This window comes from Stegostoma tigrinum, chromosome 24 (assembly GCF_030684315.1).
Source record: "Stegostoma tigrinum isolate sSteTig4 chromosome 24, sSteTig4.hap1, whole genome shotgun sequence".
In the NCBI taxonomy this organism is placed as follows: domain Eukaryota; kingdom Metazoa; phylum Chordata; class Chondrichthyes; order Orectolobiformes; family Stegostomatidae; genus Stegostoma; species Stegostoma tigrinum.
This window is the reverse complement of record NC_081377.1, coordinates 20,813,769-20,841,142: the sequence shown is the minus strand read 5'-3', so window position 1 is coordinate 20,841,142 and position 27,374 is coordinate 20,813,769. Positions and strand designations below refer to the sequence as shown.

General features: G+C 39.1%; 1 protein-coding gene across 4 annotated transcripts; it reads left to right on the top strand.

Annotated features, from left to right (window-relative positions):
• The first annotated feature begins 103 nt into the window (after positions 1-103).
• gale (UDP-galactose-4-epimerase) lies at positions 104-27,326 on the top strand. 4 transcript variants are annotated; one of them, XM_048558035.2, is made up of 12 exons: positions 104-2,291; positions 8,198-8,270; positions 8,385-8,514; positions 13,037-13,152; positions 15,320-15,433; positions 18,289-18,465; positions 20,201-20,314; positions 24,607-24,673; positions 26,109-26,194; positions 26,395-26,472; positions 26,594-26,708; positions 26,861-27,326. In XM_048558035.2, the coding sequence occupies exons 3-12, from the start codon at positions 8,388-8,390 to the stop codon at positions 26,941-26,943; spliced, it is 1,077 nt and encodes a 358-aa protein (XP_048413992.1). In that variant the 5' UTR covers positions 104-2,291; positions 8,198-8,270; positions 8,385-8,387; the 3' UTR covers positions 26,944-27,326. The 4 variants fall into 4 exon arrangements, with proteins under 4 accessions (XP_048413992.1, XP_048413991.1, XP_048413993.1 ...); XM_048558034.2 differs by lacking the exon at positions 104-2,291 and adding an exon at positions 6,875-6,937; XM_048558036.2 differs by lacking the exon at positions 104-2,291 and adding an exon at positions 6,896-6,972.
• The last annotated feature ends 48 nt before the right edge of the window (positions 27,327-27,374 follow it).

The following is a 27,374-nucleotide window of genomic DNA, read 5'->3' as shown; positions in this document are numbered from 1 at the left end:
ACACTGACATGTATGTTGGCTGGTTTTTGAAGCTGTCAAGAATGAGATTGTAGATTGATTTGAATTGTCCTTTTTTTTTGTAGCATCTGCATTGCTAGGACAGCATATCAAATAATCAACTTAAAAGATTGACAACCTTTGGTTGATAGTTGCACTTCAGAATTTTGCCAGTTATATCAACAAATGTTAATTATGGCATAGGGCAGCGATATTTCTGTGGTTTTATTGGGATTATTTATTCTGTAAGCATGATTAGATCAATCATTTCACTAACTGCAGGATTGTTACATTTCATGTGAAAATTAGTTATGATAAATTATACAATAATCATCTTATTTGAGAGTTAGAAGTTACTTGAGATCCTGCTGGCAGATAGCTATATATTACAGTAAGATGAATTTCTCATGTGTAAATTCTGTATTTTCCTTTCTTGGGAAAGACCTACCCCAGCTCAATTGGTATGATTCATATACATTAAAGAACAGAACATTGTCTGTTCATAAAATTTGCATGGATTTGATTTTTTTTTGTCATCTACAAGAGTGTTGCCATGATGGCTTTGCTGTGCAATACAATCTAAACTGATTCATTTAAATTGGAATTTCAGGCCATGAAATACTGGGTTATTATTATGAATGTTTTAGAAACTGGGATTTCTTTGTTCATACATCACAATGGTGCTATTTCAATGGTGTGATATATGATGCAGTAAACTATATAGTGGCTCTCTATTGAGGTGCACATAAGCAAATAGATATATTATTGACAAAAACAATGCACACTGAAAAAGGTGTTGACATTAATACGAACAGACTTATTTTAAGGGGACATGACCAAATAGTTAACTATGTAATAAAGAACCATTAATGTACAAGATATGAATGTATTTATCATATATCATATGTAGAATTTCAGTCAATTAGCTATGGATTATTATGCAATTAGGTTTATAGGAATTATACTAATGGTTAGATATCTCCTGTGAACCTTGTCGCGCATCCTTCCTTGGCAGCTCCTAAAAATCAGACCTGAGGCCTGAACTGTATAGATAACCTTCAGATAACATAAACAGTAAGTTTGTTTATTTTACATGAATACCAGGAGTGTTTTTCTGTGCTGAATTCAGATAATTGCTATAAATGCTTTGAGTTCATTTCACGGAATTACGACATATTACAAAACTATGAGCAAGTTATAGTTTTATCAAATCAAGTGTCGGTCATTCTACACAGTGAAATGCTACACCATATAACTTCATTTGTAAAGCTTTCTGCCTTCAATCCCTTGATAATGTCCTGACCAGGAGAGTAGCCAGGTTTTAAAAGCTGAAAACGCTGCTGTACAATTGGCATCAAGTGGTATTCATAGAATGGTCTCCTTCTATACCATAACCAATCAGCCCATCGTTTCCATGCCAGCAGTCTGCGGGTGCAACTCGCCTAGTTGCAGTTCTCAACCTTTTCATCCTGTCTCTGCAATTTTCTTTCTTAATTAATTATCCAATTCCATAACGAAAGCCATAATTTGAATTTGTTTGAATCGGCCTCCTCCACGTTCTCACATAGTGAATTCCAGATCCTAACAACTCACTGCGTAAAAATGTTTTTCGCCATCTTGTTGTTACTACTTTTGCCAATTGCGCAGGTGTCCTCTGGTTTTCTATCCTGTTGACAGGGGGACTACTTTCTCCTGATCCTTCATGATTTTGAACACCTCTATCAAACACAAACACTTTCTGACTTCTATTTTTACTTATTCTTCTCTGAGAAGCCTTTTAAGTTCCCCCTGACATCTTCCCCCAATTAACTTAGCGAAGATTAGCGTTTTACTGTGTAGAAATTCAGGCAAGGAAAAATCTTTAGAATAATGGCTCTTTTGATACCTCTCCAATTATGAGATTTATACACTTCATCTGTCCTATGCAATTTTAGAGGTATAGAGCTAAGTTTTAAATGGAGGACTAAAGGGACACCATAAGGTGAATTTTTTTTCAATCCTCCAGATCCACGGTGCATGCATAGCAATAATAGTAGCCATTTGTAGTATCTTTTGAGTAGAATGAAAATTGACTGCTAACTTATGACATTTTATAAATCCTAAGGTACACCCATGGAATCCCTATGACGTTCAAATCCTACTGAAGAAATTTATTGCCAGTCCATGTGTCTCAAGTGTGATTTAGCAGTATTTGCACTTCAACTGAAAATCCATTTTATCATCATTTTATAATTCTGCTGCCGAAGCTTATTTTGCACTTAGGAATTAAGATATTTGATGGCACAATACTCCAGGTAACGCGGTCCATTGTTTTGAAGAAAGTCAATTTTTTTCTAATAACACAATAAAGAGTTGGAAGAAAATTGAGGTCTGACACCCAGTTTGTCATTATGGTTAACTTAGCATAACCTTAGAAGAAACCGCAAGATCCCTATAAATGTTAATCAAACATTAAAATGAAGTTACAGCATTGTAATTACATTTCTTGTATCAAATATATTTATGTTTTTGCCAGAAAGTAGCCTTGTTAATGTGTTTATGGTTATTCTTGTCCCCTTTGAATAAAATGCTGAAAAATAGGATATTTGGTAAATTATATTTCCTGCTTCAAGGGAAAATGATTCTGCAGTAATTAATCGCTACCCCTCCAACCCATGTACTATTCTTCTCCTTTTCTAAATTACTTTTTCCATTTCCTGCCTTTTAGACAACCCAGTGCAACCTTTCATTTTACCCTGGCTAAGTGTACAGGGAACCAGTTTATTCCTAGGTTTTTGTTACTCTTACATTAATGTGCAACACTAATCCAGAAAGATTTTTCCCCTTATGTTCTCCCCATCTTTTACTGCTGACCCAAGTCAAGAGATGAATAATCTTCAATGTTGAAGCTGTGACCTGTTTATGAAGCAAGAGCTGCATTGCTTGTGCTGTATCATCCATCAAATATTTACACAAAGGATTCCAAAGCACCTGCACTCGGATAGTTTGGGGGAAGGGTAAAGAAAGAGATTTCACGTTTTTTTTGTATGTAGCTGCTTGATTAACTGTTACTGCTTTTAACTAGTGGTATTGAATGTTTGATGTAACCTGTATTGAAATTTTGGACCGTAAAACCAAATTTTAAAAAAATAGCTACATTTCACTTTTTTAAAGGAAGTTAGAGCCACTTTTAAAGTTGGAATCTATGATGGTCATGCATGAGATCTGTACTAATATCCACCATGTGAGTCTTAAATGAACTTTTGGGATGCAAAGATGGACTGATGAAATAATTTCCAACATTCTTTTTCTTGTTAATTTAGCAGCACATGCTGTATACGTGAAATCTGATTTCCAAGCATAGTAAAAATAAATTGCAATCCCATTGCCAGAGGCCAGGTTTTAAAATCATGATAGTTAATTCTTGAGCACTGAAAAATGTTGATGTTTAGTAGCTGATGTTGTGTAGAATCAGTGTTTTGATCCTGAGTTGTGAATTCCTCCTCCACTTTTTGTTAATATGATGAAAACTTATTTGGAGGGGAAGTTGTTTCTAACCTTCTATGGATGAAAATCATTCTTTGATCTAGAACTGTTTGTAAAAGGGGACGTTCAATGAGATGAGTTTTATAAACTGGATTTGTCCCTTCTGAACTTGTGAATACTGAACTAAATGAAATTGGTAATATGTGGGATATTTAAACAAAACTAATGACATCTCAGTCAAATGTTTTAATGCATATTGTCAAGGGCAGTCATGGACAGCAAGACACCACCTGGGTTAATGTCTGTGTCCATTTTTAAGCAAAATGCAAATTATTGAAACTTCACTATGTTACATTAATTAGTGCTGGAAATTTATTGTGAATAATTAATTGTCGATTAAAATTTTGATAATACAAGTTGAATATTGCAACACAATACTATACAAATTACTTCCATTAGTGTCTCAAACTTTTTGTTGACTTTTTTTCCCCCTTGCCTCATTCCTCCCCATTCCAAGTTTTAGGATTGGTGTCAAAAGACTCATGGTGTTAGTTTTAATTTAGAAACTGATATGGGATTAACCCTCACCCCAGTCCAAAAATGCACATACTTTGTGTCGCCAAATGAGTCATTACAGCCCAACATAGATCGATAATTGTTTTGTACTCTTCATTCTTGACTATATTCTTCTTTCCAACCTCTCAAAAATGAGAAGCTACGTGCTACTATTGTTCAACAGCTGACTGCTATGAATGATAAGGATAGAATGCTTTCCCAACACAATAGACAGTCAACAGTTTACATTTCACCCGATGCCAGAGTCAGTATTAGGAATTTGACACTTGGAGACCTGCAGACCTGATTCCACATTCTATTCTAAGGCCAAGTGTATGAAAGGTATTTGATAATGTTTGGAAGAGTTGATGCAACCTCTTTTCACAGTATTGAAATTGGGTATATTGAAATTCGTATATTTTTCTCTTAGGGCAAAAGGAGGAGAAAAGTATTGGATAATTGCTTCTGCAGATTTGATGACATTTAGCAATTTTGATTTAAGATATGGAATCTTGTTGCAACCTTTGGTACAGTAAAAGATTTCTTAGTTGGATATGTACAGACTTCCTTTCAATTTAACTCCTGTTCAATACCCACTTGCTGTGCTTCGATTAGTCCTCCAACGAAGTGATCCATTCATTACTGAAATTATTTTTGTTTGCTTTTATGGAATTATCAATGTAGGTGAAAATGTGATCATTATTAATCAAAGAATATTTCTTCTTTAATAGTTTTCTTTAAAGAAAATACTTATAGCTTGTTATAGTTATTTGTGACCAGATGTAGTTGATTTCGCAAAATAATTGTGAGCAGTTTAAATTTGAAAGACCTCACCATGTATATAGAAAATGTATTTGATTTTAAATTAGACTGTCAAGCTCCATAAGTCATTGTGCTCATCTTGTTTATGCCAAATCGTCAAATGAAACAAAAACTTCCTAACATTACAGCAGTGTGTGCAGTTGATAATTAAAATATTGGAAAATGTATTTTGGCTATCTGTTGTCAAAGATTGAATGCTTTGTTCAATGCAAGAAACAACATTTAAACTTTTGTACTTATTTTCACCATACAACTTTTTGAATGTGTCCCTGAAATAACACTGTATGACAATTAATTGGAAATGCTGAATTGTCTGAAATTTGTAACTTGTAACCCAATCTGAACATTGTTCAGGGAAATGTTAACTGGTTGATTTGTGGTTTTGGTAATGTTATAAAGTGGAGTTTGACCCCCCCCACCGAACTAAAACCAAAACACCCAAAGAGGAGCACCTCACCCCCATAAGCTGTAAAAGTAGTGAAAAATGGTAGGACCTGTCCTTCAGCAACTGCTAGTAGTTTAAATAAAATTAAACCCCTGACACTCAAGTAACAACTTACTGTAACATTGTTAATAGTTTAGTTAATTTCTTCAATTCAAACTGAAAAATCCCTTCTAACTACCAACTATGCCCAAATAAATAAAACAAAATTCTAATACTATGCTGTTCTAATAAATACAAGTTGCACATATAAAATAATTTTTTTTAAAAAGTAGGATTTAGACTGTTGAAATTACAGATCTGCCAGAATGCTCTGTGCCTTTGCTGGTGAATGTTCTGTCAGGAACACTGCCTCCATTGATTCTTATGTCACAAATATTAACTAGTTGTGCTGTTGGTATGTTTTGATATTTTAGATGGTGCTTTCTGTAAGACTTATTGGAGTCAGTGAGAGCCAGCAATTCTCTCTTGAGAGCTGTTAACTCTGGCAGATGGCACTTAGTTCTCCGTCTTTGTCCAAACGCCCTTTTATGCCCCTGATGACATATCAATTTCTTACAGTAAAATTGGTCCTAGGTTGTCAAAACCATCAGATTCAAATTTGATGGGTTTTTGGTATCTAAATGCCTGGATCAGATTGCTTGGTTAAATTCAAAAACCTGTTGTCTCGGTAAAAATGCTGCTTGGCCTGCTAACAGTATAGCCTTTTGGTACAAATGTTTCAATCTGAGTGTTCTTTGTACTTGTAAACTTGCAAGCATTTCAAAAAAAAGCGTGATCTTTTAAAGGGACCATGCAGTGCTTTCTCCCCCACCCCCACCGGCACATTTCAAACACTAAAATTTTGTGTTCGTAAGATATTAATGTCCTACCCCCATCCACAAATACTCTCCCCAACTTTGCAACAGACAGTCTTGTGCTTCCATCTATGTGGAGTTTTTTTTTGTTCCAATTTTGAGTCTTTACCATCATATTTTAGTGATTTGTCTCTGGAGTATGCTGCACAATCAGCCTTTTGTTGGGTAAATCAGTACCAGAAAACCACACTTTTGGATGGGAAAGTGAAGTTCAGTCGCGAGCGTAATGGCTGGGATACTCCATGGCATCGGCACAATGGGTCAAAATGGTGGTTGTCTGGGGCAGGGATTGGGGTTACTAGTTGCGTAGGATTCTCGTGGTTGATTGCTATTGATTTGGAAACATTTGGGTTATTACATCCAGGATTGGTTTAAATCTTCCCTGTGGCTGACTTGAGTAATTTACCAAAACACTGGAATTGTGCCCTGTTAAATAAATCAATAGCGTTAAGAGAGAGATTTAATAGTTTTTTTTACTATTTTGAATGCTCGCTATATTGTTGGGGATATTATTACATTTTTTGTCAATACACTTTAAACGTGTGTCCTTATTTGTTTCAATTGTATACATTTGGAACCTTTTGCATGCTAGGCGAGCAAAAACTGCCCACGTACAGAACATCCCCTTGATGTTTGATAACTCCAGGTTAAAGCGTCAACTTGCGTTCAGTGTCGCACGGTGCGCGCATGGGCAATGAGATAGAATGGCTGCTATCCAATAGTGCGCATGCGTCAAGTGGACGGAGCGCTGGTTCCGGGTGGTGATTTGCGCACGCGTGGTTGTGGCGGGACGCCCAAGGTGAGAGGGGCTTTGCTGGCGCTGCGGAGGATACGGTAACTGAGGGGCGCGAAGTATAGCGTCGGCCAGTGGCGGGGCATCCTCCAGTGTGGGACGCGCATGTGGTTTTGTTAGTCTGGGAAACGGGGTGAAGGTATCCCGAGAGAGGAGTCTCCGTGCAGGGATGGGAAGAATGCAGTTTCGGGTCCGCTGTCCCGGTACCGGAGCTCACTGCAGGTTAATTCTTTCGCTCGGTCCGGGAACCCGGCTGCTGGCCGCTGGTTCCGGCCACGTCAGGATTCCAGTATCAGGCAGGTTGTTTCCTGGTGCCGGAACTACACAACGAGCCCATTCATTCCCATCCCTGCTGGACAGACGGGCGGCGCTGGCTGGAGACTGCATCCCATTCAAACTAAATTCATAGCGTTAGGAAGCTCGGTTCTCTCAGTCTGAAAGCATCGCCGATAAGTTTATAAATCAGAAACTGCAAATGCTCTAAATTTCAAAGTGTTGCTCGGGAAATAAGCAGGTATGACGCTTCACAAGAATCTGGACGTTGTAAACTTACGAAACTTTCAATGTCTGAGATTCCTTTCAGCTCGAATCCAGCGCGATCTTCTAGGCCATTTATTGATTGTCTAACCTCTTTTATACGTTGTTCACATACTTGCCCTGTGAGGTCAAGTGGAAGGAATGTCTTGCGTGGCTATTCGATTAGCATCGTTGAAAAGCCGGTCAGGTCGCATGAGAATCCTTCATTGGTCGTTGTAGAAATGCTTTGTGTCAATACAGTTCGTTATTTCTGACTGGTAGGAATGCGAGTCAAGGTTTATGTCCACCATCTATGAAAGTTTTTAATTTCAGATCCTACGATTATTGTTATCCAGTGTGTGTGTAGTGGATGGTCTTTAATTATGCAATTGCAGTATTGCAAAATGGTCAGTTTTGCAAAGATAAATCATTGTATCAATTAAGACGAATGTATGCCCAAATACGATGAAAGTAGATTTAATGGGCTCGACTAGTGATAGAAAAAGATCGCACCCAGTTGATAGGCTGGCAAAGTGAGTTATTTTTACCTTTTAAGAGAAGTAGTCATATAAAGAAATCTGAAGTTCTATATCCTAAATAATGTGAAAGCAATCTTGTATTATGATTGATGTATAACCATAAGAAAACTAAAGTTGTAATGAGTTGCGAGAATGTGCTTATAAATGCAGCATATTTGAATCTTTAATGTGGCTATATAATCTTAAGCATGTGGCACTTTTATTGTTTCAGAACTTGTAGGTTTGAGGACCAGGCCGTAAATAAGAACTTGTTCTTCAACGTGAACCTTTTTTGGTATTAAGTGGTAAGTAGACATCGGTAATCCTGGAGAAACTTGATTGCGCTTCTGAAGCAATTACTGTTACAGTTGAAGATTGACAAAATGTAATTAATTCTGAACCACTTTGATATTTTATAGAAAATGACGACAGGAGGGAAGATCCTAGTGACAGGTGGAGCTGGTTACATTGGTAGCCATTGTGTAATTGAACTGGTCAAAGCTGGATATATTCCGGTTGTGATAGACAACTTTCATAATGTGATCAGAGGTATAAAATGTTTTAGATTTCTTTTGTTTTGTATGCAACTTGTTTGTGAATCTGTATGATGGATTGCTATATTCTGAACATTTCTCTGGCATTGACCTAGGTGCCAGAAAAGATGACGGCAGGAAAAGCCCTGTAAAGTGCTCCTTCCTATCATCTGAGGCTAGTGCCAAAATTGGGAGAAATGTCTCTCACATGTAGTCAAGCAAGAGCCTGATACAGTTATACTCCGAATCATACCTTACAGGCAATGTCCCAGACATCACAATCACCATTCCTGGCTAATGATCTGTTCCACCAGGAGGTGACCCAGCAAAGGTGGCAGAACTGCAGTGTACAGTTGTGAGGGAATTACCTTTGGAATCCTCATCATTGACTTCAGACCCCTTGAAGTCTCATGGCTTCAGGTTAAACATGGGCAATAAAACTTCCTGCTGATTACCATGAACCGCCCTCCCTCAGCCAATGAAACTGAATTCCTCCATGTTGAACAACACTTGGAAGAAGCATTTAAGATGGCAAGGGTGCAAAATATACTCTGGGTGGGGAATTTCAATGTCCACCACCAGGAGTGGCTAGACAGCTACCCTACCGATGATTGGCTGGGTCTTAAAGGGCATAACTGCTAGGCTAGATCTGCAGCAGGTGCTGAGGGAACCAACAAGAGGGAAAAACATACTTAACCTTATTCTTGCTAACCTTGTTGCATGCAGTTGCATCTGTCAATGACAGTATTGGTAAGAGAGACCAATGTGCAATCCTTGTGGAGACAAGTCCTGTCTTCACAATGAGAATAACTGCCATCATGTTGTGTGGTACTATCACTGTGCTAAATGGACAGACTTCAAACAGATCTAGCAACTCAAGACTGGGCATCCATGAGACCCTGTGGGTCACCAGCAGCAGAATTGTACTCCAGCACAACATGTAAGCACATGGCCCAGCATATCCCCCCCTCCAGCATTGCCGTCAAACCAGGGCATCAACCCTGGTTCAATGGAGAGTGCAGGAGGGCATTTCAGGTGCAGCATCAGGCATACCTAATAAAGAGGTTTGGTGGAGCAATTTTCCCAGCAGTTTTTGTTCCTAAAAATGAGGTGTCAGTTTGGTGAAGCTACCAAACAGGACTACTTGTGTCGAACAGCAAAGGCAGCAAGTGATAGAACTTAGCAATTCCACAGTGAATGATTCAGATCCAAGGACATTGTGATGGAAGAGTCCAATACATGCGAAAGATAAGGCTCAAGCATTTAAAGCAATCTTCAGTCAGAAGTATTGAATCGTTGATCCACGCGGCCTCCTCCAGAGGGTCCCCAGCATCACAAATATCAGTCTTCTGCCACTCTGATTCTCTCCACATGATATCAAGAAACTGGATACTGAGAAGACCATGGGGCCTGACAACAATCTGGCAATAGTCCTGAAGACTTGTGCTTCAGAACTTGTGCCTCACTTAGCCAAGCTGTTTCATTATAATTACAACACTGGTATCTACCTGACAAAGTGGAAAATCACCCAGGTATGTCCTGTACATAGAAAGCAGGGCTATTACAACCTGGTCATTACTGCTAACCATACTGTCAACCTTCAGTAAATGATAGATGATGGAAGGTGTCATCAACAGCTCTATCAAGCAGCACCTGCTCAGCAGTAACTTGCACAGTACACAGTGACGCCCAGTTTGGATTCTGTCAGGGCCATTCAGCTCCTGATCTTATTACACCCTTGGTTCAAACATGACCAAAAGAGCCTAATTCCAGAGCTGAGATGAGAGTGACAGCCTATGATACCAAGGCTGCATTTGATTGAATGTGGCATTAAGGAACTCTAACAAAACTGGAATCAGTGGGATTTGGGTTAAGCTGTCTGCTGGTTGGAGTCATACGTAGTTGTCGTTGTTGGAGGTCTGTCATCTCAGCTCCAGAAAATCGCTGCTGGAGTTCCTCTGGGTAGTGTCCCATGCCCAGCCATCTTCAGCTGCTTCATCAATGACCTTCCCTCCATCTCAAGGTCAGAAGTGGGTATAATTGTGCAATAATCAACAATGTTCAGCACCAGTTGCAACTCCTCAGATATTGAAGCAGTCCCTGTTCAAGTAAAACAAGACCTGGGCAGTATTCAGCTTGGCTGATGTGGCAAGTAACATATCATGTCACAGAAATGACAAAGACCATCTCCAATAAGAGACAATCTAACCAGTGTCCTTGACATTCAGTAGGGTTACTATCACTGAATCCCCCACTGTCAACACCCTTGAGATTACTATTGACCAAACACTCGGCTGGACTTGCCACATAAGTACAGTAAGTACAAGAGCAAATCTGAGGCTAGAAATACTGTGTTGAATAACTCTCCTTCTGACTACTCACAGCCTGTCCACGATCTACAAAGAAAAGTCAGGAGTGTGATTCGCCACTTGCCTAGATGGGCATAGCTCCAACAGCGCTTGGGATGCTTGACACCATCTAGGACAAAGCGGCTCACATCTTCAAACGTCCATTTCTTAAAGCACTGATACTCAGCAATGTGTAGTATCTAGAAGATGCTATGCAGAAATTCATCAAAAATCTTCAGACAGCACCTTCCAAACCCATGACCACTCACCATCCTACTTGGAAATATATCACTATTCCTTCACAAACACTGGTTCAAAATCTTGGAATTTCTTCCCTAAGGACGTGTGGGTCAACCCACGGCATGTGGTTTGCAGTGGTTTAAGAAGGCAGCTCATGACCACCTTTTAAGGGATACTTGATACCCAGTAAATGCTGGCCAGCCAGCACTACACATGATCCATACATGAATAATAATAATTATTCAATATGATACTGCTTTAATCATGGCTCAGCATGACCTGATGGTGGTTACCAGACGCCAAGCAGGTCCTGGGTTGGATTAGTGTTCAGCGCTGATTTTGTATTGAAAACCACTTAGTTTGCGGATTTAGCCCCAGGCTAAATGTGAGCTAGTAATGGGAGACAGATGAGCATTCAGACTGAGAACTATCTAGTGATTGCAAATACAACCTGATGGACAGATCAACTAGAGACAGTATGAGGCTGTGACAGGTACCTTGGATGAGCAGTTAATTGCTGAGTTTTGCATGTGAAGAATTGGGTGTATTAGCAGAGGACCTTGAACTCATGTCAGATCCAGACTTCCACTTCCCAACGGAATTGATGTCAGCTGGGATGAAATTGGGCAACAGTTGTGAAAGACACTTGGATGGTCATTCCTTAAAACTAGACGTTACCATTGCAAGGAATTGATTTGCAGGTAACAATTTATTTCAGCTTGGAATATACTGAATTGTAATATCAATAATAAAGTTCCAAACAACTTTTCCTAGTTTTTGCAATGTTCAGGACCACATTGCTGATGAGGAATTTTTTGGGGTCACATGGCTAGTTGAGTATTTTTCAAGTTTTGTATGTTCCTCTTTTCATATGACAAATAGAAGCTGACAGAAATACTAAACCGTTCTGGTAGGATGTGTGCAGTTAACATTTCTGGTCTTGTGTCTAAACACTGTACAGTATTTTCACTTGTGTTCTTAAAATGAGATTGGCTGCAAAATTAGAGTTTTGCTATTTGTATTGAAGTATTGTAATTTAGATCGTTAGTGAGTTTCAAAATTGAACTCATCTTTTCTTCAGAACATCCTAACCCTCAACCAAGTTAACTCCATTTATATGCCATGTTAAGACTGTTACATAAATTCCTTCATAGACCATTCACTTTGGAAAACCAAGGCATCTACAGGAAATATTTCCAGTTAACCTCTAAATTAGTTATAAACAAAGTGGAACATGAACTTGTATTGTGCCCTTAACCACCTTCAAGCAAACTAAAAGGTTATAGGCAATGGATTTCTTTTAAAATTTGTTGCTTCTTGTGTACGAAATGTGCCAAAAGGTAACCTGCCAGGACACTACCTGTTTTTCAAAATGGTTCCATTGATCTTTGATCTATCTGAGGGAGATGACAGGATCACTGTTTCATATTTTTATCCAAAATGCATCTTTTGAGAATGCAGCATCTGCTTAATATTTTGTGAAAATGACAGTATGGAATTTTGTGCGTGGGTGTTTAAATTAAACCCACAGCAATAGTTGTACTGTAACTGTAGACACCTAATTGAAGGACTACTCTTGTGCTAAGGAATGTCAGTAGTCTGATACATCTGTTTAACGATGAAAATAAGATGGTGATTTTTGTCTAACCAGAGTAGTTGAGGGCTTCTATAAACATAACTCCCTCTTCTGCCCCAATACATTTGCAAGTGCAAACGTATTGAATTATGATTAATCAAGTTTTATACAAGTTAAATAAAGTGGCATATACAATCTGGGCTAAATGTCTTGTGGTTGGGTACAACATCAAATGATCAGATGTACACCCCAACAGCGATTTAAAAAATTATTAGCTTGCTAAATTGCTTGCTCCGCCCAAAGAGTGACTCAGTTTTTGCTGAGGATGATTGTATTGTTTAACTGGGAAAACTCACTTTTTTTTTCTAATCCAGGTGAAGATGGAACTCCTGAAAGTATTCGTCGTGTGAATCAGATCACAGGGACTGACATAATCTTCCAAGAAATTGATATACTTGATGAATCTGCTCTAAGCAATCTGTTCAAAGAGGTACCATTTGGAATCTAGGTGCTCATAATCAGCCTTAAGTTTTAGTTTGGGTTTAGCGACACATACTTTATTTATTTATTATTTGCTTCATCATTCAGATTGCTGCTGTTTTCCATTACCAGGCTCATCTGTTGCTGAAAACCTAATTCATGCCTTTGTTACATCTAGATTTAACTACAGGTAGTTCTCCTATAAGGTGATAGTTATGTTCTTGCGTGACCTCACACTACAGAAGATCACCATAGAAAATTGCATTACATGGAAATCGCTATAGAAAACTGCTATACCTGTACAGCAGAAAGTTTGTGTTATTACAACAGCATCCACTTGTGTTACAGCCAATTTGTGTCAATGAAACATGTGTTATAGCAGAACTGCTAGTATTCCAGTGCACTCCCAAGTGGTCCTCCAATTTTTTTTGTTGTTGATGTGATGTTTGTCTCTGACTAGGGCAATTAAGAATGATCTTGTGTCTGGAGTTACATGTTACAGACCCAGGTAAGGATGGCAGATTTCTTTCTATAAAGGAATTCTTCTATAAATTCCCCTTCCAAAGATTTCCTTTTACAAAAACAGTGTTTTTTATGACAATTGACAGTCTCCTCATGGCTGCCACTATGTAAACTTTTTGTTTGTTCCAGATTTTTTGAATTTAAATACAACCACCTGCCAGATTGGGATTTGAACCCATGTCCCTGGAACATAGGAATATAGGAGCAGGAATTGCCCATTTGGTCCGTCAAGCCTGATTCATCATTTGTTACAACCATCCAACTTCTGCGTGAAGATGTTTCTGCTCATCTCAGTCTAAAATGGTTTACCCCGTGTCCTTAGGCTGTGTTCCAGCGAAGCCCAATGCAAACTGAAGGAACAACATCTCATTTTCCGCCTGGGGCAGTACAGCCCTCCGGACTCGATGTTGAGTTCAATCACTTTAGGGCCTAAACTCTCCCATGCCCCAGCCCCCTACCCCATATGCCAGGCCTTATTACCATATAGCCTGCCATTACACGCCCCCTCTTGTTACTCTGTACCAGTCCCCACTAACAACTATTCACCCTCTCTGCCTGATCGTTAGCAACTCCTTTGTCTGTCCAACTGTCTTTCACTCTCTTTGTGCTCTATTCTATCGTTTGCTCCCTACCCCTCCCACCTCCCTATTTTCTGCATATAAACTGACTTTTTCCCCAACCACCATCAGTTCTGAGGAAGAGTCACCGGACCCTAAAATGTTAACTGTTTTTTCCTTCACAGATGCTGCCAAACCTGCTGGGCTTTTCCAGTGACTGTTCCTTAGATTGTGACCCCTGGTTCTGAACTTCATTTTGTTCATTGCAAAGTCAAGCATTGCACCATAGACGTAGATACGTCAAAATAGGAATGAGTGGAGGCCATTCAGCCTTCAAACCTGCAGTGCCATTTGGATGATCAGCCATAACTAATCATGGTTGTACACTTTATTTTTAATTCCTGCCACTGCCGTAGAAGTCTCAAAAAGATTTTGTCCTCTTATCACTAGTTTGAGATTTGAAGCTTGCCAAGCTGGAAACTAGGCATAAATCTTATTGTTATTACAAGAGTGAATATGTATAAGTATTTCATTGGCAGCAAGTACTTTGGAAATCTGGTGCTACGTAAGTGCAAGCTTGTTCTTAAAATATTTTGAAATATTTGCATGGTCATTTCCAAGCATTTAACAATGAGACAGCATTTCACAGTCATCAGACGATTATTTCATTATAGTATTGAAACTAATGGTTTTATTTTGTTGTTTGAAATGTTTGGGACTAAAGGTGTAGTGAGTTACTGTGCTATCGTTTCTGTTCATCAATTTAAGTCTGTAAGCATTTACATTTATTGAAAATAAATGCATGATAGCTATATGGTTCTTAACCATGTGATTATGATTACATTTTATTTGCAGAGGACATTCTGGGCCTAGTCTGTAACACAAAAATTGATGATCTGTTTGGTGTTTAAAATCTGTTTATTGCTATTACAGACTAAAATTAATGCCTTCACTTCATTGCAATAAATGTAATTTCCGTTGAGAATTGTTTCTGGGAGAGCTTAATGCCTAAGGAGTACTTCAACAACATGTGAACGTGATGATTAGAATAATGGAATTAAGTCCATTTTAGTAATTAGCATCACTTTCCTTTTCCAGCACAATTTCTCAGCTGTGATCCATTTTGCTGGGTTGAAGGCTGTTGGAGAGTCTGTCCAGAAGCCTCTTCTATATTATAAGGTTAACCTGACAGGAACAATTAAACTTCTGGAGGTAAGTGTGCCAACTTTAGGAAGTTCTTCTGTAAGACAAACTGTGGGACATTTGAGAACATAGTATTCAGGGTTGTTCTGCTTTCTTTACCCATTGACAAAGAAAGTGTCAGTAAGGTATGTGTTAATTCCAGCTACAAGATGAGGCCTAGATTTTGAGTATTGATCAGTTCAAGGAATATGACTTTTTTTTTGTTGTCCTATTGAAAGTAACGGTTTGTGCTTTGGAGTAAAATATTCAAGTTTGCTAGTCATACTGGGAGACTAGGCAAAACAGTAGAGGAGTCGGGCTAGCTTTGTTAATTGTTGTGGTGTGGACAGATGCAGCGGATCATGATGTGGAATCTGGTCCAATGGAAATAGACTAAAACATGGGAAAGAAGACATGGATGGGAGTCATCAAAAGGCTTCCAAAGAGATGCTTTGCTGTTGGACAAAGCATAAATGTGGGAATGTTGGAGGTGTATAGGTAGGGCACGACCACTGTTATGGGTGATTTCAATCTGCATATTAACTGGACAAATAAAATGTGCCATGGTGACAAGGAAGACTGATTTGTAGAGTACATCAGGGATCGTTGCTTAGAGAAGTACTTTGCACAGCCTATCTGGATACAGCCTATTTTAGATCAGTAACATTAAAAAGAGACTTTGCAGTTAAGGGTCGGATCCTCTGTGGAGTAACACTCACAAGTGGTGGAATTTCAGATTCCATTTGGGAAAGCAATTTGAGTCTGAAACCAAGTATCCTCGACTTAAACCAAGGCAATTACAGAGGTATAAAGAAAGTTGTCTGAAGTGAGCTGGGCAAATTACTTGATGGGAGCAGAAATGTTGCAAAGAGTGAAATGACTGGGTGGAACTGTAGCAGACAAGTTCAGTGTGGGGGAAGTGTGAGGTTGTTCACTTGGGATCCAAAAGAACTATTTTTTTAAGGATCTGCGCACAGGTGTCAGTAACATCAAGAGCGAACTGGTACAAAGTTTTTTTAAAAGTTGCTTGCATCTCAAGGAGACAAATGGTAGGACGTGGAAAATTTGCTGTAGTTGTTTATACTGTGGATTGTAACTCAGGAAGGATATATTGGAAGGGTTACAGTGCAATTCCAGAATGATGCTGGGCCTAAAATGGTTAGGATCTGAGCTAAGGTTGCATAGACTTGTATTCCTGAGTACAAAAGATTAAGAAGTGATTTGATTAAAGGGCTTTATTGATTTTGGAAGAAACTGTTTCCTTTCCTGGGCTTTCCAGAATAATAATCTTTTAAATTCAGAGGTGGGCCATCCAAGGGTGAAGTCAGAAGGCGTCCCTTTGTACAAAGGACAGTATAAGTTGAGATAACAAGGTGTAGAGCTGGATGAACACAGCGGGCCAAGCAGCATCAGAGGAGCAGGAAAGCTGACATTTCTGGTCTAGATACTTCTTCAGAAAAATTTCTTGCTACTCTGATGCTGCTTGGCCTGCTGTGTTCATCCAGCTGTACACCTTGTTATCTCAGATTCTCCAGCGTCGAGAGTTCCTACTATCTCTGTAATAGTGTAAGCTGTTGCAGTGAGGTCATTCGAAAAATCTAAATTTATATAGATTTTTATTAGTCCAAGGTATGAGGAATGTGGAACCTAGGTAGTTGAATACAAGATTTTTCTCTAAATCAAGTGTAGGGTGGGAAATGAAAAGATGAATAGTAGATGAGGTTAGAAATCAGATCAAGCATGATCACATTAAATAGGGGAACCGACTCGAGGCAAAATAGCCCTCTCCTGCTCTGAAGTTCCGAGAAGTGCAGGTAGCTCTCTGACACCTTGTTCACGGTCATTATTTTTTGTCTGTGAACCAGATCCCAGATTTCAATGAACTATCGCACGATAGAGTGGGGGGAAAGGATCATTGCAGAATCCAAGCCTTTCTCAGCCAGAATTCAGGCACAAACCACAGCTGATTAATTTTGTTTGTTGCCTTTCTTTCTCTTCTCTCCTCCTCCCATTCTGCCTCCTACCCCCCCTCCCCCCAACCCAATAAGCCTGATTGCTGTCACTAAATATACTGCTATTGGCCTAGCTTTGACCTGTTACTAATGCAGACGGGATTGCGTCTGCCACATTGTTCCTCACTCAGCAGTGAGCGATGAGCTTGTGGAACTTGTTGCCACGGAAAGTGGTTGAGTCCAAAGCATTGAATGTTTTCAAGGTGGAGTTAGATATAATTCTTGGGTCTAAGGGATCAAAAGAGTATGGAGCAAAAACAGGAATAGGGTACCAAGTTGGATCATCAGCCACAGTCAATGTTGAATCGCAGGGCAGGCTTGACAGGCCTATATATTTAGCCTTTTTAATGCAGATATTGAATATAAAATTTTGACGCATTTTACATCTTAAGTTGCTCCCGTACATAACAGGTTTAAGTCTTATATTGTAGTCAGACTGCAAGCAAGCAACATGATTGTCAAACTGTTGGATCGTTAGCCTCACTAAAACAAGGTGAAAAGTTCTTTTGAAGTAGAAATCTGGGGAATTGTGAATCTGCAATTACAAACAGGATTTAGTTAAGTCATAAATATGAAGGCAGAGCCTCAAGTGAGATCGGAGTTAGCATTGCAGCCTTAATTCAGAGTCTTTCAAACCTCTGGGCTTTGTGTGCATTTTTGACCTTTCTCACTACGGATGTCTTTTGAGAATGTTCTGTGAAATTGTATTTGCAAATGGAAAAAGTAAAAGTAATTTTAATCACTACAAGTTGTCTTTGAGAAATGAGAAGCTGTTTGTAAGGACATTACTCAGAAAGATGTTGCAGTTTGTTTTTGATGACAAGTGAACCTTTGAATTTTTGAATGATTTATTCTTTTCTTTTGTTGCTTTAGACAATGAGAACATATGGTGTTAAAGACATTGTTTTCAGCAGTTCAGCCACTGTATATGGAAATCCCAGTTACCTGCCCATAGATGAGGCTCATCCTGTTGGTAGTTGCACTAATTCTTATGGAAAGACAAAATACTTTATTGAAGAAATAATCAAGGATCTCTGCTACGCAGAAAAGGTATTTCTTACCATTGTATGAGATCGGCACCTGTTAAAGTTGTCATACTGAAAGTTGGCTGTGTATAGTGTTAGCTGAAATGCCATCTCCCTTTTGACAAAAAAAATCTCCTGATCTGATCTGGTCCACGTGACTGTAAACCCACAGCAATGTAGTTGATTCTCTACTGCCCAATGAAATGGCCTACCAAGCCATTTAGCTGTGTCAAACAGCTACAAAGCCTAAACAAAGGCAAGTCAACCGATCACCTAGCATTGAACTCAGCACTGGAAATAACATCAGTTAATGTTGCAAAGTTCTAACTTGACCTTGTACCAAGATTAGCAAAGCTGTCCCAGTCTAGTCAAACAACAACATGACGTTGTCTGAGATCTATGATTCTGAGAGTATAACTATGTCCCAGAAACCACATCATCATTTTCAGGTACGTCTCATCCTACCTGCAGCATGGACCCAGCAGAGGGGCTGGCACTGAGGTATACAGTTGGAAAGGAGTTTCTTGAGACTCTGCAGCATTGATTCCAGACCCCAGTGAAATCTCATGGCATAAAGTAGAAATGTGGGCAATTGGCACAGGAATAGGCGATTCTGTCCTGCTATTCAATAAGATCGTGACTGATCTGCCCTAGACTTCAATTCCTTTTTTGTGCCAGCTCTTGCAGCACTCAACTGTCCAATATCTCAAAAACCAGTCAACATTGTCTTTAAATACATTGTGATCTAGCCTCTGCAACTCTAGGATAGAGAACTCTCCGCATTACCATCTGGGAGAAGAAATTCCTTCCCGTCTCTCTTTTAAATGAGTAGCCCTTTATTCTGGCCTTCAAGCTGGCTGGGTCTTCGTGGATATAGCAGTTAGACTCTGGCAGAGGGTGAAGGCAGCAACAAGTGCAAAAAAATCTACTTGACCTCATCCTCACTAATCTACCTTTCTCAGCTGCGTTTGTCCATGAAGTGATCATTAGGAGTGCACATGCAAAGTTCCATCATCACATTGAGGATTCCCTTCTTTGTGTTGTGTGGCACTGCCACTTGGCTAAATGGGACAGATTTTAAATAGACCCATCCATTCTGAATTGAGCACCCATAGGATGCTGTGGGTCATCAGCAGCAGTAGAGTTGTATTGTACTATCTGTAACCTTGTGGCCTGACATTACCTCATTCCACTGTTAACATTAAATTGGGAGATCAGTTAGCATTAGATTGGGAGATTATTGAGGTTGAACACAGCCCTGTCTACTGCATGCTGCTTTTGCTATTTGACGTGCAATTAGTCCTAAGTGATTCCTACACTTAGTAGATCATATATTTAAGCTCTTCATTTCTGCGGTGTCTGGTTGTGAATTATGGTGAACAATGAACAACAAATATCCCTCTCCTCAATGAGCAAGAGCCCAGCATAATAGTACAAAAAGGTTTGCATCTGTCTCCATTACATATGTTGACTACCTTCACCGTTAGAGGAGAGTGGATTTCTTCAGAATTGCAATTGACTTGAAACAGTTTTGTTGGGTTTATCCTATTTGTCAAGTTGTCTGAATTATTTACGAGTTAGTCTGTTTTAAGAAGTGCTATTGCTAACTTGATTGAACATTTTCTTTATAACTCTAGAATATGAATGTCTAGCAACAGGATTATTTAAATTCACCAATACTTACAAGTACAGTGGTGTTCTCAGATGATTTTTGAACCTATGGTTTGTGATGATGCTTAATAAATGTATTGACTGTTCAGGATTGGAATGCAGTTCTACTTCGATACTTCAATCCTATTGGGGCACATGAGTCAGGAAAAATAGGTGAAGATCCCCAGGGTATTCCCAACAATCTGATGCCATATATTTCACAGGTATGTAATAATTTTAAAGAGTTTAAAATGGGATGTGAGTACAGTGGAAGAGGGAGAGCAATATTATCTTCAAAACATACTTCAAAAAGGTATCAGAAGTTGTTAATGACTTCCTCCCATTAGAAACTAAAAATGTTGTATAAACTTGACAGCATTAATTTTGTGCAGGGTTCCTGAAAATCCCTACAATACTACTGATGTGTTGGTTGGTTTCATTTTGGATTACATTTTTCATTTGGAGGAGTTGGTATATCATGCAAGTCCCCCTAGAGCTCTCCTGCTGTTTCCATGGTTAGATGTTAGAATATGTGTCCCTGACTACCATCATCCCACTGTTAGTGGCCATGCCTTCGTATGTCTCGGTCTTTGGCTCTGGATTCCAAATCGGTCTGTCTCTATCCACAGATGATAACAGACCTGCTGAGTATTGCCAGCACTTTTTAGTTTACTTTCAGATTTCCAGCATCTACAGTACTTTGTTTTCATGAACACTTGCAACTGTTTTCACAGAAATAGGAAATTTTGTTTTTTGTTTTCAAAATCACAAAAGATTTTGAGGGTTACATAGAACCTAGAACTTAGAACAGTACAGCACAATACAGGCCCTTGGGCCCACGATGTTGTGCCAACCTACTATCCTACTAAGATCAATCTACCTTGCATACTCTACATTTTACTATCCTCCATGTGCCTATCCAAGAGTTGCTTATAAGTTTCTAAAGTATCTGACTCTACTGCTACTGCCAGCAGTGCATTCCACACACCCAGTACTATGTGTGAAGAACCTACCTCTGACATCTCCCCATACCTTCCTCCAGTCACCTTTAAAATTATGTCCCCTCACAATAGTCATTTCTGCCCTGGGAAAAAGTCTCCCAACTACCCACTCTCTATCTATGCCTTAAATCGTCTTGTACATCTCTATCAAGTCATTTCTCATCCTTCTTCGCTCCAATGATAAAAGCCCTAGCTCCCTCAACCTTTCCTCATAAGACCTACTGTCCAGTCCAGGTAGCATCCTGGTAAATCTCCTCTGCACCCTCTCTAAAGCTTCCACATCTTTCCTGTAATGAGTGACCAGAACTGAACACAATATTCCAAGTGTGGTCTAACCATAGTTTTATAGAGCTGCAGCATAACCTCAGGGTTCTTAAGCTCAATTGCCCTGCCACTGAAAGCCAACACACCATACACCTTCTTTACAACCCTAGCAACTTTGAGGGATCTATAGACATGGACCCTAAGATCACTCTGTTCCTCTACACTGCTGAGAATCCTGCCATTAACCCTGTATTCTGCATTCAAATTCGACCTTCCAAAATGAATCACTTCACACTTTTCGGGGTTGAATTCTATCTGCCACTTCTTTGCCCAGCTCTGCATCCTGTCAATGTCCTGTTGCAACCTACAACAGCCCTGCAGGCTGTCCACAATTCCTCCAACCTTCGTGTCATTGGCAAATTTACTAACCCCCCACCTTTCCACTTCCTCATTCAAGTCATTTATAGAGATCACAAAGAGCAGAGGTCCCAGAACAGATCCCTGCGGAAGACCACTGGTCATCGAGCTCCAGGCTGAATACTTCCCATCTACTGCCATCCTCTGTCTTCTACTGGACAGTCAGTTTTGTATCCAGACAGCCAAATTTCCCTGAATCCCATGCCCCCTTACTTTCTGAATGAGCTTACCATGTGGAACCTTATCTAATGCCTTGCTAAAATCCATATACACCACATCCACTGCTCTACCTTCATCGATGTGTTTGGGCACATCCTCAAAAGTATTCACTAAGGCTTGTGAGGCATGACCTGCTCCTCACAAAGCTATGCTGACTATTTCTAATCAAACTGCTTCTCTAAATAATGATAAATACTTTCTCTCAGAATCCTCTCCAGTAATTTGCCCACCACTGACCGATCTGTAATTTCCAGGATTATTCCTACTCCTTTTCTTGAACAAGGGAATGACATCTGTCATCCTCCAATCTTCTGGCACTACTCCAGTGGATAGTGAGGATGCAAAGATCATTGCCAAAGGGGCAGCAATCTCTTCCTTCACTTCTATCGTTACCTTGGGTATATTCCCATCTGGCCTAGGGGATTTATCTATCCTCATGTTTTTCAAAGTTTCTAGCACATCTGGCTTCCTAACGTCAACCTGTTCGAGTATATCTGCCTGTTTCATGCTGTCCTCACAAACTTCAAGGTTCCTCTCATAGGTGAATACTGAAGCAAAGTATTCATTGAGGACCACCTCTACCTCTGCACACAAGTTCCCTCCACTACCCCTGATTGGCTGTACCCTCATTCTGGCCATCCTAAGTATAGAAAGCCTTGGGGTTTTCCTTGATCCTATCCGCCATGATTTTCTCATACCCCCTTCTCGCTGTCCTAAGTCCATTCTTCAGTTCCTTCCTGGCTACCTTGTAGACCTCTAAAGCCCTGTCCGATCCTTGTTTCCTCAACCTTAAGTAAGCTTCCAACTTGCTCTTGACTGGGTGTTCATCCAAGGTTCTTTTACCTTACCATCCTTCCCTTGCCTCAGTGGGACAAACCTATCCATTGATTGGATTAAAAAAACAGTTTCCATTAGTTGCTGAAATGGTAATGAGGGAACACAGTCTTAGGACTTTAGTACTGGAAGAATTGAGAAAGAAGTTATAAATTTCACTTGCTACTCCCTCAATTTTGGAACACTATACTATAGCAACTGTTGAGATATACACTATAACTTCCACAGAAAAGTAGATCAACATTTTAAGAAATTTGTAAATGAGACAAAGGCAGAGAAATGAAATTTAAGTAGAATGCTAAACTAGAAATTGAATAGGCACAGAAGCAAGGGTTGAATAGTCATTTGTGCTGGAATTTCAATGAATGACTGCGAGTCTGCTAGTAAAATGTTGCATCGTTTTCAATTTTCTGAAAAGTAGGCTTTTTAAAAAAAGTTCTTCGTTCCTACTCTTGCACTTTGCATTTCCCAAGAATGTTTCTTAGGCACAGAATATTGCAACTGAACATGTCAGAAGCTGTATAAATTGCTTAATGACAGTTATGATTGGTATTGCATCCTTGACCTTTTAAATAAGCCCTAGTTTACAAAGGGATTGGGTGTTGCCACCGTTTTAATGACATGTTCTGCCAGCTCAACCTTTGGTTGATGGTTATTTGGCAGTGATTCACAAACCAAATGGAACGCTCCTGTTAATCAAGTCATTATTGTGACAATCTGAATAGTGAGGTAGGATGTGGCCAGCTATTAGCAGAACTGCAAGCTCTAATGCGTTTTCACTCCACTCCACTCCACGACACGACACGACACGACACGAATGTCCTTTGAGCACGTTTGGTATATGAGCCTTTTACTCTGACATACATTGTTACGACGCAGCAGTGCCTGACCCTCTTACCTCATGTAAGGAGTTCAATGAGTCTGTTTACTAGCTTATCTTGCTGATTATAGAACTAAAGAAAAATCAACTGAAAGCAGCCTGGCAATGTATTCATTTGTTAATTTTCTCTTTTAGGCCCTGAACCTTTTCTGCTGGGGGTGGCTTCTAAGTCTGTGCTAATTATCTTCTGAGTGAACATTTACTTAGAATTGAGAGCTGATAGCATCTGCAGGTTATTCTGTGCCTTGAAAAAGGGTGAGATGTTATCCAAGCCCTGTATTGTTCAAATGCTAGGATTCCTGCTGAACCCCTCCTCTTGAATCTAAGCAAATGCAAATCACTATGTTTGGCCTTGGTTTGGGTGCAGGAGTTATTTTAGAGGTGGCATTCATGGACTTCAATGTTTTTGGACTTGAAAATTTTTGTCAGGGTTTTAAACTCTCTCAGTCTTCAGCTTTTCTGATTTATTCTCAAGATAGTGGTGCTAATTGTGCACAGTTGAAAGTTTGGTCTGGGAGTTTTGGAGCATGTCCTCCATTGCTTCTGGGCATTGCATGCTGGGGTGTCAAACATCATCTGAGTTCCTCTGAAGCATTAGCCTAGTGCTCCGAGGAATTCTGTTTCTGTGTGTCACCACAAAGAAGTAAAGCTTAGGATTTCTCACTGGAAAGGTTGTGTACTGACAAAGACTCTCACACCTGGCTGTCTTTCTCACATTATTGTTAAGCTAATGATAAAGGCTGAAAATAATGAATAAAGTAGTAGATGCAGCAGAACTTTCTAATTATCTTCATTTGCACCAGACTCATTACCTGACTGCTGGACCACAAGCATTAATGAGTCAGTTGTAATCTGCCTATGGAGAACCTTTCAATAGTCAAATGTTTGACCTTCTTCTCAGGTTGCTATTGGGCGTCGGCAGTACTTGAATATTTTTGGCGATGACTATGAGACATGTGATGGGACAGGTAAGATCATGCTTCCATGTGGTTCATGATTCAGTTATACACCAATCGGCATTGTGTTAAAAACCTTAGATTCACACCATCACCAAGGAAGTTACCATGAAGACATTGCTGATTAGCAGATTTTCTTTTTTGAAGTTGGATTCACATGCATTTCAACTCTGGCTAAGTTTAGTTCCATCTTTCCTATTTTGTACAGAATTTTTATTTATAATTTCACATGTTTAATACACTAATGCAGATCTGTTTAATTTTGAAGGCTCACAAAAGACTTTGGAAAACTGATTCATTGAATTCTGTACATTGATCTGTGTTTCTCAGTGAGTTGAAAGCTTTTGGAAGGAGTTTCGTGTTCCAAGTGTACTCTTTGTATTCTAATCTCTAATCAGGTTGCTGGAAATGCCATCTGAAGCAATTACATTGAGTTTAATTGACCAAATCGTCACAATGCCTCCATAAGAACTCTACCATTAATTTGCCTAGATCCACACCTGCTTGCCCAAACTTTCTGCATTTATATTAATAGTTTCTAGGGTATGCTTATGTCCAGAGGAACAACAAACAGAATAGGCTCAGAATAAGACGTCATTAGTGGAAGTATTATATTTATATTTGCTTTATGTTAATTGTGTGTGGGAAATGTGTTCTGCAGATAATTTCTGGAAAATGTAGTTGATAGTCAGTCAGGGTCTGTAGCAGCCATTTTGTGCACCAGACCAAACCCCCCCTCAAAATATATTAAGTGTCAGGCGTTGTGTTTTGGATACAGTTTAGTTAAACTACTAGGCTTGAAACAAAACACGCTTTATTCATACACTGTAACTAAAATAATAATATATATTAACTACTACTAATTAACTGTTCCAAAACAGTAACATCCCATGAATGCATCCTTGGTAAAGGCAAATTCAGTAAAATAGCTTGCCTCGCATGTAGTTCTAACAGTAGGTCAAGAACCTCAGCAACTGCTACTAAAAGCTAAAACGGGGGTAAAAATTCCTGGTTCTGAGGGATCCTGACTCCAAGATGGCAGAAAACTGCAGGAAGATATTAATGCACAGGTTGGATAAATTCAACCCAGAAAGCTTTGAAACACTGCATTTGGGAAGGGATTATATTACGAATAGCAGGGCTGTCTTCACTGTAAATAGAAAAACTGCATTTTTGAGTGAAGAAATGTTAAAGTGGAGCTGTGGAGTTCATTTTGGAAAGCTCTAGAAGACACGATCAGTAACTCGATCTTTGACCACAGGTATTTCTAGCATAAGCTAATGAGGACTACTTTCCACAAGTGAAGCTTTTCTGAGCATAAACATGATGCTGGAAATAGACTTTACTTGTTCCTAGGGTAATTTTGTCTATCGAATCAGAAAAACAAGTGTTTTGGAATCGAAATGTAACAATTACAGGCAAATAAGAGCTTTGTTTTGCTGTTTAGGTGTCAGGGATTACATTCATGTTGTGGATCTTGCAAAAGGACACATTGCTGCATTGAAGAAGCTGAAAGAAAGATGTAGCTGCAAGGTTTGATGTTAACATTGTACTCTTAGTCTGTGATTATTGTCTCTAATGCTGTTTACAATTTTACTCCTGTGCTTCAAGTTCTTGATATTTTTCATCCTGTCCTTCCTAAGACAGTTTCAACATTTTAATAATAACAACTTATTTACACTAGGACTCTTGGTATTGTTGCAGTAACCAAATGTATGTCTCTCATTGTTCAGGTATATAATCTTGGTACTGGAACGGGTTACTCTGTTTTACAAATGGTAAAAGCAATGGAGAAGGCTTCTGGGAGAGAGGTTAGTCAGTATCATTTAAGGAGCTCCTGTCATGTCATTTAGATTGACTAATTTAGTTTGTAATCAGCCAATGATGTATGAATTACAAACTAAAATTCCTGGTTTTCTCCTTGTCTTTCAGATTAAATACCAAGTTGTTCAGAGGAGAGAAGGAGACATTGCTTCCTGTTATGCTAATCCAGCTCTTGCAGAGAAGGAACTTGGATGGAAGGCACAGTATGGGATTGACAAAATGTGTAAGCACAATGTGTTTAAAAAGTTGGGGGTTTATTGTTCTGTATTAATGCCACTGTCATTTTTTCTAGTCTGCATTTTAGTGCTGAGTATATTTGTTTTATAAAACTGAATGTATATTCCAGTGATACAAACAATATTTTTCATATTTTAGGTCAAGATTTGTGGAATTGGCAATCCCAGAATCCTTACGGCTTCAGCAAGAATGAAGCATCGAATGCACCATCTAACAGCTGATTTGTCTATTTCAGAAAAAGAACTTAACTCTTTTTTAAAAATGTTTTGGTAGTCAAAGCTGTAGATCACCAGTAATAAAATACCAAGTAGATTTCTATATCTTTTAGCTGTTCTGGTGGAGGATGGTATAAATTTAAACTGCATCTGTACAGATTTGCATTCTATCAGATTTTGAAATTGAAAATCAAACTGATCAAGTAATTGACTTCTTCTTTCACTATCTAGATTTCTGCAACCAGAATTAACTCGTCATTTCTAAATAATTTAAAATATATTATATTTTATATATATATATATACACACACACACACACACACACAGGCTGGATACAGCCCTGGTGCATTTGAAATTTTTGTACTTTAGAGCAATGGCTTAGAAATAAATAACCCTGTTTTGATAAGTGTGCATGTACGAATTTTTTATTTTCACTT